At 39.8% G+C, this 12,447-nt stretch overlaps 1 protein-coding gene across 5 annotated transcripts in view; it reads right to left on the bottom strand.

Moving 5' to 3' along the window:
* Positions 1-627, bottom strand: part of tbc1d22a (TBC1 domain family, member 22a) — a 46,518-nt gene extending 45,891 nt beyond the window's left edge. For 2 of the 5 annotated variants that reach the window (XM_065951371.1, XM_065951375.1), the window contains exon 1: positions 406-626. In XM_065951371.1, the coding sequence (XP_065807443.1) occupies positions 406-467 (62 nt within the window). In that variant the 5' untranslated portion in view covers positions 468-626. Of the gene's footprint in view, positions 1-405 lie in introns of all 5 variants that reach the window. The other 3 variants (XM_065951372.1, XM_065951373.1, XM_065951376.1) reach the window with 3 other exon arrangements.
* Positions 628-12,447: the final 11,820 nt, after the last annotated feature.

The following is a 12,447-nucleotide window of genomic DNA, read 5'->3' as shown; positions in this document are numbered from 1 at the left end:
GAAGTACAGAGAACATTAAGCGAATAAAACACCACTAGGTCACACTAAAAACACTCCACCAAATGTGATGAAAACGACTTCGAGTTGCTGCAGGACCACAGCTAGTCGGTTTCACGTCATGTCTGCTGCAACACAAGTGACGACTCTGTGATTGCGGTGTGGTTTTAATTGCTCAACTGTTAGCCAATGTTAGCAACACAGCTCTTCTTGGTCTGCTCACATTAGGGAGGTGTAAACTGCGTAATTCACAACAGACACTGGAGGTTCTGTCGTGAACTTTGTGTTGTGCCACACACAAGCTCGTTTCTGCACCCTGAAAGTTGTGTTTGGAGTTCAACAGTGTAGCGTCAGGTTGAGTAAAGGCTAGCTGAAAGCTAAGCTAACAGGAGGTAACACGTCACTCACCTGCCGGGAACCTTCGCTGCGTTTCTTTTCCAGAATTGTTTTTTGTTTCCGTCACTTGACATTTTCCTCCTATGGTCCAACAAGTCTTGGACATACACGGGTGAATGCCGTCGCTTTGTGTACAACTGGGAATTTATGTTTATTTACACCAGGCTCCCTCCTCCAAAACTCAGAAAGCTGCCATGTTGATAGTGTCCAATAGACGAGCAAAGCGCTGCTGTGATTGGCTGAAACAACACTTCCGCGTTGTGAGCAAATTACAAGTGAGATCCACTGCTAGGTGGCATGGGAAGGTGGTGACGTAATGACCCACGGTTTTTGCTTGTAGCCTACATGAGGAAAAGAAAACTATTAAGATTTTAACCATTGCCATTGTTTCATTACAATGAAACATAAGCTGCAGTTTAATAGTTCAGCGAGGTTTATTAACGTCTTGAACGATTTAATTTTATATAGCCTAATATGATTATTATGGAAGCCCATTTCCGCCAGTTAAAAAAATAAAAATGAAAATAATAAAGTCATAATTATGAGATAAAAAGTCGAAATGAGATTAAAAAAAAAAAGTCAAAATTATGAGATAAAAAGTCATAATAATGAGATAACAAAGTCAAAATTATGAGATATAAAGTCATAATAATGACTAATAATGAGACTTTATTGTTTTCATTTTTATTTTTTTTACTGGCGGAAATGGGCTTCCATAGATTATGGCACGTTTCAAAAGATGCAGTGGCATTTAAAAAAAGAAAAAGGATTAGTGTGATGAGTGTTATGGATTGCATGTTTTCATTGTAAGACTCCGCAGATCCCGCAGATTCCCTCAATTCTTTTAAATCCCTTCTTAAAACATACTTTTACAGACTTGCTTTTATGTGATGTCGTCTTCTTAATGTCTTTTCTTACTGGTTTGACTATTTTTTATCTTCTTATACTTCTTACTGTTCTTTTATTTATGCTCTTATCTCGTATTTATGCTAATATCTTAAATCCTCTTGTGTTTTAACTTGGTAATTTCTTATCTTACTTACTTTGTCTATTTATGTTTCATATTTATATTTACTTTTTATTTTTATTAATATTATAGTTTTGGGTTTTTTGATCCTTTAACCACTTGTTTCTATTTATTTTACTGCTCTTACCTTCTTATTGCTGTTATCTTTTCTTTTTTTTCAGCTCTTTTAGTTTCTTACATATTTTTAAATCTTTGCTCCTCTTGGTCTCAGCTCTTGTTGTTGGGTTCTTGTGTTTCCTGGGTTCTTATGATGGTTCTTGTGATGGTCGGGTTATATATGTCTGTTGGGTATCGTGCACTTTGGGTTCTTTTCTGTTGAATTGTATTTAATTATTTTTAGTATTTTGCATTTGTTATGTTCTTACTGTTATTAATGTTCTTCTGTGTTTGGTTTAGTTTGCTTTGTTCTTGTTTTTGCTGTTTGTCAAAGCACTTTGTAAACCTGTGTTTTTAAAAGGTGCTATATAAATAAAGTTATCATTATTATGTTATTATTATTATTATTATTATTGTTATGCCACTTAACTTATTTCCTACTTCATGAGTGGGAGCTCAATAATACGATTTTTATGTAAATGTAAAATGTCATGTTTTCATCGGGATGAAATATATGATGAAATGGAAAAGTTATGAAGCACATGTCAGTAACAAGGTTTGACTTTAGGCCAGGTCGTTGGGTTTTTTTTGCAGGAGTGACTGAAACCCATTCCTTTTAAATATGTTAGTACAAACATGTTGCATTTCCAGATGTGAGAATTTAAAGGGTTATTGCAATATATAACTTTACTTATTTTCACAAAAAAAAAAACAGTGTGTTTTGGGCAATTGTTAGTATGACCAAGCATTTAGTTCGGAAGTTCAGACAATTATTGTCCCTTCTCTTCCAGGGACAATAAAGGTCTGAACTTAGTTAATGAAAACATCATTAATCCGCCGTCATATTTGTTAAAAAATGGGTAAACAATTAGACTTTTATGACTATCTCATACTCCTCCCTTACTTTGCAGCCAACAGACCAAAGAGCATTGCGTAGTATATCAATCCCTATAGGGTAAAGAGACGCGGGAAGAATATTTATGAGGAGAAGGGGGCTCCACTTAAACACGTGCATCGCCGCTGACGTGATTGGTGGGTTCCTAACTGTGTTTTAACATTTAAATAAAAAATGAGCATTTATAGCTATACATAGATTTCCACTGGCACTGTGGCCTATCACTGGGACCACAGAGGCTTGCAAGGATTTAATATGGCTTATAGTGTCATTAATCATGCCAACGCCTTAATGGAAGTGCTGATAGTTGATAAGCTTGGGAATCCAAACACATCAATTATTCAATAAGTGTTTGCTACAGCTTCACATATTCCTGCTTGAGGAGTAAAGTCAACTAGAAAAAATTGCATTTACCTGCGGAAAATGCGTGTGAATGCTGACGGCTGAAATGTTTTGCAAAACACTGCTGAATGAAGAAGAATCAGCAGAAGATGAAGAAAAAGTAGAAGATTAGGAGTAAGAGGACAAATGGCCGAACGCGTCGATGTGATTTTCATGTCTGGGGTCCAAGAAATGTGGAAACCACAGCGATTTGAAAAGTTAGTCCCAAGAGGTGTGGTCAGTGAAGTCAGGCCTAAGTTTAACATTAGCCCAGATGGAGATTTCTCTGGACCACCTGCCGCTTTGAAGCTCGCAGTTAAAAACATCACAAAGATCACCACAAATGCTTCCAGCATTCACACTAATACAATTTTTTGCAGTAGGATAACAATAGTGTGAATCCTTCCAGCTTCACACTATTGTTGTCCACTAATTCCTTAACTTGGGAGAACCCTGTCAAATTGGAGGAGACAAACAAAGTACTCAAGAACAGTAAATCTACTTAAAAATGGTACCTGGAGCGCATTTTTCATTACACTATTGACAAATATGACAGTCAAGGCAACATGCAATGATTCTTTTATTTAAAGTCAAATGGCTACTCTGTGTGTGGTGTGAGGATCATTTGCAGTTGGGTCTAAAGAGGAAAACAAAATAAGAATATTAACATCATAACCACATCCACTACAGGAACAAGTGCAGGGGGAAGATATATTTCTGTGGTATGAAGCTTTCAAACATCACCTTTGAGCTTCCATGCGCATCTTTTTTTCAATCTGTCACCTTCTGTCACCTTTGCTTTCAGCATTCACACTAATAATAACTTTTTTTTGCAGTAGGATAACAATATCACATCATAATAATATCACAATAATGTTGGTAATTTGATCAGATGTCACATCAAAGGAGGTTTCTTCACTGGGTTTCACTCCTACATTTTTGCTTCCTACAAAAAACAGTTTAGTTTTAAACTTCATTATTGAATAATAAAATAAGTAATCATTTGTTTATTAGTAAATTTAGAAAATGTTATAAAATCTAATCAGTAATGTTTATTGTCCCACCTATATGCTGGAGTGACCTTACAGAAAAAAACAAAAAAACAGAACATCCTTCCAAGAACACAAAGACTCATACACTGATACTGTTAAGATGGATTTTTGTTTTTAATAGGTTAGAGCAAAATGATGCAACCAAAATCAAGATTAAATTAAATGAATATATCATGAAGTCAAATTGAATTTTTTTTGGCCAATTTAGAATCTCCAATTCACCTGAGCTATGATGATTGTGGGAGGAAACCGGAGCACCCCGGAGGAAACCCACGCAGTCACGGGGAGAAAAGTCCTCACAGTCAGTATAGCAGATTTTCAAGCAGCTGAGATGCTGCTTGAAAAGCTGCTCCTTCTTTCTGTGAGTGGGAAAGTCTTAACCACAGATCACCCCCGTGCTGCCCTGCTTGCTATACTTAACTGGGAGATATCTCCTCCTTCTTGTTGTCGCCTACGCCCTCCTCATCTTCTTCAGGCTCTTCTCCAGGTAGATTCGATCCTTTTGCTCGACAATGCTGCCCCACAGAGTCATGAAACCGTCCTGAAGAGCGAATTCCTGCAGAATGGCCAGTCCGTGGGGCCTGCAAAGACATACGCCTCTTATTTAGTACTTTATTAACTTAGCAGAAGATTGAACAGAGATACTTTTTAAAGGAGAAAGAACCAGAAGCCATTGGATCACACAGCTCTGAACCTTTCGAACTAAATGGACAGCATCATTTCTCACCTGACTTTGGCCGAAGAGTCCACCGCCATCTTGTTGACAGCGACCACATAGCGATGGGTGAAGGTTCTTCCTGCGGTCAAGATGCACTCCGCTCCCAGTCTGTCAGCCAGCTGGTGGAGCTGCTGAGCTGAGCTGGCTCTCACTGCAGGGCACAGGTGGCTGAAAAAACAAGACAGGTATTTGGTCAATTTTCTTTACAAATGTTACTTCTACACATATTCATACATAGTATCTGATCATCAACGTGGACTTACCTCAGCCCTGTATTTAGCAGAACGGCCAGCACTGGACCTGGGCTGCAGTTCTGCACCAGCGCCTCCAGGGCTATGTTGGTCTGCTGCTGAAGGAAGGTGTTTACACTGGCCTGTGCGATCTTCAGCAGCAGAGCTTGGCCTGTCATCTCCACTTGAACATCCATGTCTGTCTTCATATACACATAAAGATACACCATGGTTTCCAACGCTACACTGGCCACAGACGAGCGCAGATTGGGAACCTAAAAAAAAACAAGAACAAACATCACCAGTCAGTGGTCGTACTTCTCCCAGACACATTGGAATATGATTATTAATTGACACATGTAAACAAAGTGATAGAACGACTTCCGTACCTCTCCTGTCACTGCGTAACACAATTCACATAGTTTGGTTTCCACAACTTCTTGGTGGTGCTGCGCCAGAGCTTGGACGATCTTTAACCCGGCTGTCTTCTTCTCCCTGTGATAAAGAAACACAGTGGTTACTTTCACTGTAGGTTTTAATCACTTTCAGCCAAAACTGCATCTGCAAATGTTGCCACATGAAACCTGATGTATATTAAACACAACTAAGTGCCAGTTATTTACATGATAAGATATTAGAGCTGACTGCATGCTGAGCTGTTCAAAGTAGAATTTTTTTAGAGAACACAAATCTTCGGGCACATCCCGGAACGACAATAACTAACCCAACAAATCCAAAAGAAGATTTCAGCTCATATTAGATCTGACTACAAAGCTAAGAAGTAGTTGGCACTGCAGGTAAATAATCTTATTATTATTCTCTTATTCTATATGGCGTCTAAGTCTTACCAGTCTTCATCGCTGATCATTTGGAGGCAGAGAGAAAGACTCTCTGAAGGATCACTAAGGGGGCTCAGCTCTTCAAGGTTGTTGCAATCCATTATCTTCCGTGTGCTGGTGCCTCCTGTTTTCTTCCCTCTACCGGCAGTCCTCCGAGGGCGATTTGGGGTTCCAAAATCAGTTCCTGTATTGTTGGTTTGAGCCTTTTTTTGCGGAGGAGCTGGTTTGAAGTCTTCCTTAGTGTCCGTCTTCTTGGGCGGAGCAGGTTTTGGAGGGGGTGCTGGTTGGAAGATCTCCACTCTGTTCTTGATCTCTGGTGGTGTAGGTTTTAGAGCTGGACAGACAGGTGGCTTTTGTTGTGGATTTGGTTGAGGTAAACTGACGAAAATGTTTTGCATCAGGAGCCCCAGTCCTTTCTGGAGTTCCTCAACCTGCCCTTTAGCTGTCTGGAGTTTGTATCCACCGCCGACTTCTTTTTCTGTTCAGGATAAGATGTGAATATTTATCAATCACATTTTATAACTTTTCTATCATCTTTATCAATCAACAAATCTGGATTCTGAGTTAGGAGTTATGTACAATATATCAAAATGTAAAATCTTAAAGGTAAAACAGTTGACTTCTTAAAAGGACAACTCATTTTGTCTACAAGAACTTACCTGTTTTGCTGTACTTCATGTACATCACAGGGACGCGAGATACTCTTCTCATTGGTTGAAGATTTGCTGGAGGACGAGGAGGAGGAGGAAAGGGTCTGAGAGGAGGAAACACCTGAGCTGGTTGATCCCACTGCGACTGATCAAGTGGACTTGTGATGTGTTGGATTTCCAATAGCTCAGAGGGAGTACAGCAGTCCACTGATCTGTGGGTGTCGTCAGAGCAGATTGATACTGACGGGCTGCAGTTCGAGCCCCTTTCAAGATTCAAGTCCTCTTCCTCCTCATCAAATGCATCAGGCCTGACTCCAGGCCTCTGTCTTTCAACACTTGGGGGCTGAGGTGAAGGGAAGTCTCCCTGCAGTCCAAGTCTTTCTAAAACAGCGAAAGCCCGAGCTCTGTCTGCAGCATATTGAGTCTCTAATTGACGAAGCCGAGCCTCCATCTGAGTCTGTTGTATTTCCACGATCCTGGACTGACTGGTGTACACACCAGAACGAGTTGGTCTCTTGTGGATCTCATCACTCTGAAATAAAAATAATAAATAAACTGAGGTCAGTTGAGATTGACTACTTTCTTTTAGTGGAGTAATAAATACACAAAGTACAAAACAATGACTTGCATCTTCAGTTCTCAGAAAACATTTACCGGTAGCTTACATGACATAACCAATAAGTTCAAATATTAGCTGATGATATGAAGACTTCTAAATTCATGAACCATGTTGGGCAAAATAACAGTTCAAGTAGAGAAACTGAACGCAGCAGAGCAAGATGTCTGAAAGTGACAGTTTAAGAATTCATCTCGATGAGCAAATGTAAATAAGGCTATTTTGTACTACTAAAAGACCAACATATTTCATCCAGTTATATCACTTGACACATATTTTTATGAACTATTAGCAAAGTTTGCAATCAGAAACTCTTTGTACACATCCCTTAATATTTTGAAAGTTTGGAGAAACAGCTTGTTGTACTTACATTGTCTTCATCATTGGGCATCGTCGTCTTCTTAACTCGCCTGAACATGGTTGACAACATGACTTTAGCTAAAGTTTTTCTAAGTTTCACAAAGCAGTTAAACACCTAGAGTGATCACTTCTCAGGGTCTCAGTGAATCTGAAGCCTAATGTCCTTCAGTTTGGTACATTCTGTTGATGTCACAATGTACATGAAAGCCACAGAACTTAATGCAAAATTCTGGAATCTACAGATGAAAGAGACAGCAGAAATTGAATGAATACAAATATGAGTGTTTGGAAGACCACGTAACCACAGCAACCATTTCACCAAAGGGCAAAGATCTATCAACATTGTTACAGATTAATGCTGTTTGCTGTATGACAATTTTGTGATAAACCATCTGCTGATGACAGCTAACATTAGCATTTAACCCGTTAGCTAATATACTGCCAGCTAAGTTGCTGCTGAAACATGTAGTTGATTCCTTGTTTCTGTAGAGCCCTTGCTAACCTGACCAAGCTAGTTTAATGTAAAATGCTAACATTTACTTTAAGTGTTATCAAAAATGTTGTATTTTTTCATTAAATAAGAATTTAAACCATTACTAATACCATAATTAGCCTACATTACTGAGTAAGCAGCAACATTTCTAATATTAATATTTTAGAATGTAACTACTAAACAAAAAAAGGCGTGAATTTCTTGCTGATTCAATTTTAGCAAGTAAGTGGTTGAAGGCTAACATTAGCTGTTCCCTCAGTTTCACATGCTCACCAGTCATCCTTCTATCCTTTACACTGGATACAGATGAGGACGAAATTATTAGCCCCCCTATGGAAATTTCATTTTTTTTTAAGTATTTCCCAAGTGCTATTAAACAGAGCAAAGAATTTTAACACAGGTTTTTCAAACATCCAAGTTTTATTTTGGATGCTTACATTATTTTACTTTGCACACAGAAACTAAATTATTTCACAAAAACCAAAAACTACCAGGGTCAAAATTATTAGCCCCCCTGATGCTAATAGTCAATTGTGTATCCCAGGAATCCCAGCCCATTCTTCTTTAACAAATCTCTCAAGCTCCTCCAGATTTGATGGCCTTCTGGCATGGACCTTGGTCTTCAGTTCACCCCACAGATTTTCAATGGGATTCAAGTCAGGGCTTTGTGCAGGCCAGTCAATAATGTTCACTTTGGTCTTCTGGAGGTAGTTCTTCACCAGGAGCGACGTATACTTTGGGTTGTTGTCGTGTTGGAAGACAAAGCGACGACCCAGACCCAGTTTTGCTGCTGACTGCTTGAGGTTTTCTTTCAAAATCTTCACATATCCTTCTTTCTTCATGATTCCTTCCACTTAGACGAGATTCCCAGTTCCAGACGCACTGAAACATCCCCACAGCATAATACTCCCACCACCGTGTTTCACTGTGGGGACGGTGTTCTTTGGGTTATACGCCTCTCCCTTCTTTCTCCAAACATAAGCAATGTCTCTATGGCCAAAGAGCTCTAATTTTGTCTCATCTGACCAAAGGACATGCTTCCAGTATGCATAATTTTTCTTCAGGTTGTCCTTAGCATACTTCAGTCTGGCTTGAAGGTGTCTCTTCTGCAGAAGTGGAGTTTTTCTTGGTCTGCAACCTCGCAGTCCATTCCTGTGCAGAGCTCTTGTGACTGTCTTCTTTGAGACTACAATTCCCGACTTGGCTAAGTCATTCACTAGTGTCTTGGCAGTCGTTCTGGGGTCTTTAGACACATCTCTCACTAGTTTTCTTTCCAGAGTCTCTGAAATCTTTCGCTTCCTACCTCTGCCAGGCTTGTTCTGTACTGTGTGGCTCTCTTTGAATTTCTTGATGATACTTCTCACTCCAGTTCTTGACACTTGGAAACGCGGTAATAACTTTGTATATCCTTCTCCTGCTTTGTGAGCATCAACAATTATTTTTCTCAAGTCTAAACTGATATCTGTTGTTTTTGGCATGATGCTTTCTCAAGTGACAGCTCAAACCCTTACTGACGTTTTCATACTGTGTGTAAATTGGGAGATAACCCTCAATTTTAACTTGATTTTACAAGCTTTGAGCATTACAAAGTTAAAGCACATCATTGCACAACAGTGGTTTGTGCTATGGCTCAATAAAAAGGTCAGTTCTTAAGGGGGTTAATATTTTTGACCCTGGTAGTTTTTGGTTTTTGTGAATGTTGAAAGAAAGACGCGGGAGCAGATATCTTTATTTAATCTCTATCTAAAATGACCCAAATCCAACAAAATCTCGGTAGATAATCAAGTGAATTATGTGCAACTTTAAGGACAAGGTATGGCTCAACAATGCGAAAGAGACAGCAGAAATTTAATGACTACAAATATGAGTGTTTGGAAGACCACATAACCACAGCAACCATTTCACCAAAGAGCAAAGATCTATCAACATTGCTCTGTTACAGATTAATGCTGTTTGCTGTATGACAATTTTGTGATAAACCATTTGCTGATGACAGCTAACATTAGCATTTAACCCGTTAGCTAAAATACTGCCAGCTAAGTAGCCGCTGAAACACGTGCCCACTTGAGAGACTGCAGTTTTTGGTATTTCTATGCTGGCTTCATTTCTCAGACTTGGAGGTTGCAGCTTGGTAAAAACACACTTCCAATTATTTTTTTTTACTTGAACGTGAACTTGCCGTTTGAGATCCTCTGGCAGGAACTTTATTACAGTCCCTAAATCTCAGCTTTGACTAAAACTTTGGTTTCAGGCTTTTGCTGTTCAGGGTCCTGAGCTTTGGAATCCCCTGTCAGAGGATCTCTGTTATGTTCTTAAAGGTTTTTAAGTGGACCCAAAAGCAAGACCAGAAAACAGGGTGGTGGGTAAAGGGGTATTTATTGAAGTGAGGATGGTGAAGGCTGGTGAGGCTTGAATGAGTGGCTGGGTGGTGAGGCGCTGGAGCTCGGTGGTTGGAGGCACAGGGGAAAAAAGAAGACAAGGGAATAATTAGTGACAGGTAGCCAAAGCACAAAAAGTGTACTGATACTGAGAAGCCGATCTACCACGGTGTAGGCGGAAATAATCTGGCAGCTTGGGAGAGTTGAACCAGGGTATGAATGCTGCAGCCGGTGATTACAGATGACGAACAGGTGAGTGATCGGAGAGATCAAGCAGCCAATAAGCCACACCCAGCCTCTGAAAGAACAAAAACACAAGCACCAAACAAGGAAAAATCCATAGAAATGTCCAATCGCCACAATCTCACATGAGCAAAGTCTGAGTCCTCTTTGAAAACCATAACTGAAAACTTTCGTTTATCTAGGGCGGGTGTAAAGGATGGTCCAGTGTATCCTATGCTAAAGGAGGTTATAAAGGAAGCATTGACCCACCTTTCCTTAACTTTTAGAGAATTCGAACGGCTCTTATCATGGCCGCCACTTAACTGCTTCCGGGGTTAAGGTAAAGTGGATAGTGAAAGGAGATAGGAGGGACAATTCGGATGCACCCAACGAAAAATCCACAGAAATGTCCAATCACCACAATCTCACATGAGCAAAGTCTGAGTCCTCTCTGAAAACCATAACTGAAAACTTTCCTTTCTCTAGGAGGGTTGTCTCATGACTGGAGTTCTGTCTAATTTTATTTACTTTATTATTTTAGTGTCTTGGTTTGCTTGGATTGTTTTTACTCCTTGTATTTAAATGTCTGCCTGTGTGGAACCTTGTAACTTTGGTTTTGGTGCTTTATAAATCCGGTTATTATTATAATGTTATTAATACTTACCAGGCTTGACATTATTCAACAATATTTTTATTTACACAATGTGCAATCATAAGAGTAATGATTAAGAAGCCTAATTATTAATATCACAATAATGTTGGTAATTTGATCAGATGTCACATCAAAGGAGGTTTCCTCACTGGGTTTCACTCCTAAATTTTTGCTTCCTACAAAAAACAGTTTAGTTTTAAACTTCATTATTGAATAATAAAATAAGTAATCATTTGTTTATTAGTAAATTTAGAAAATGTTATAAAATCTAATCAGTAATGTTTATTGTCCCACCTATATGCTGGAGTGACCTTACAGAAAAAAACAGAAAAACAGAACATCCTTCCAAGAACACAAAGACTCATACACTGATACTGTTAAGATGGATTTTTGTTTTTAATAGGTTAGAGCAAAATGATGCAACCAGAATCAAGATTAAATTAAATGAATATATCATGAAGTCAAATTGAATTTTTTTTGGCCAATTTAGAATCTCCAATTCACCTGAGCTATGATGATTGTGGGAGGAAACCGGAGCACCCCGGAGGAAACCCACGCAGTCACGGGGAGAAAAGTCCTCACAGTCAGTATAGCAGATTTTCAAGCAGCTGAGATGCTGCTTGAAAAGCTGCTCCTTCTTTCTGTGAGTGGGAAAGTCTTAACCACAGATCACCCCCGTGCTGCCCTGCTTGCTATACTTAACTGGGAGATATCTCCTTCTCCTTCTTGTTGTCGCCTACGACCTCCTCATCTTCTTCAGGCTCTTCTCCAGGTAGATTCGATCCTTTTGCTCGACAATGCTGCCCCACAGAGTCATGAAACCGTCCTGAAGAGCGAATTCCTGCAGAATGGCCAGTCCGTGGGGCCTGCAAAGACATACGCCTCTTATTTAGTACTTTATTAACTTAGCAGAAGATTGAACAGAGATACTTTTTAAAGGAGAAAGAACCAGAAGCCATTGGATCACACAGCTCTGAACCTTTCGAACTAAATGGACAGCATCATTTCTCACCTGACTTTGGCCGAAGAGTCCACCGCCATCTTGTTGACAGCGACCACATAGCGATGGGTGAAGGTTCTTCCTGCGGTCAAGATGCGCTCCGCTCCCAGTCTGTCAGCCAGCTGGTGGAGCTGCTGAGCTGAGCTGGTTCTCACTGCAGGGCACAGGTGGCTGAAAAAACAAGACAGGTATTTGGTCATTTTGATTTAACAATTTTCTTTACAAATGCTACTTCTACACATATTCATACATAGTATCTGATCATCAACGTGGACTTACCTCAGCCCTGTATTTAGCAGAACGGCCAGCACTGGACCTGGGCTGCAGTTCTGCACCAGCGCCTCCAGGGCTATGTTGGTCTGCTGCTGAAGGAAGGTGTTTACACTGGCCTGTGCGATCTTCAGCAGCAGAGCTTGGCCTGTCATCTCCACTTGAACATCCATGT

The sequence above is a fragment of the Labrus bergylta genome, chromosome 23, assembly GCF_963930695.1.
Source record: "Labrus bergylta chromosome 23, fLabBer1.1, whole genome shotgun sequence".
NCBI classification, from domain to species: domain Eukaryota; kingdom Metazoa; phylum Chordata; class Actinopteri; order Labriformes; family Labridae; genus Labrus; species Labrus bergylta.
This window is presented reverse-complemented; position numbering and strand designations above follow the sequence as displayed.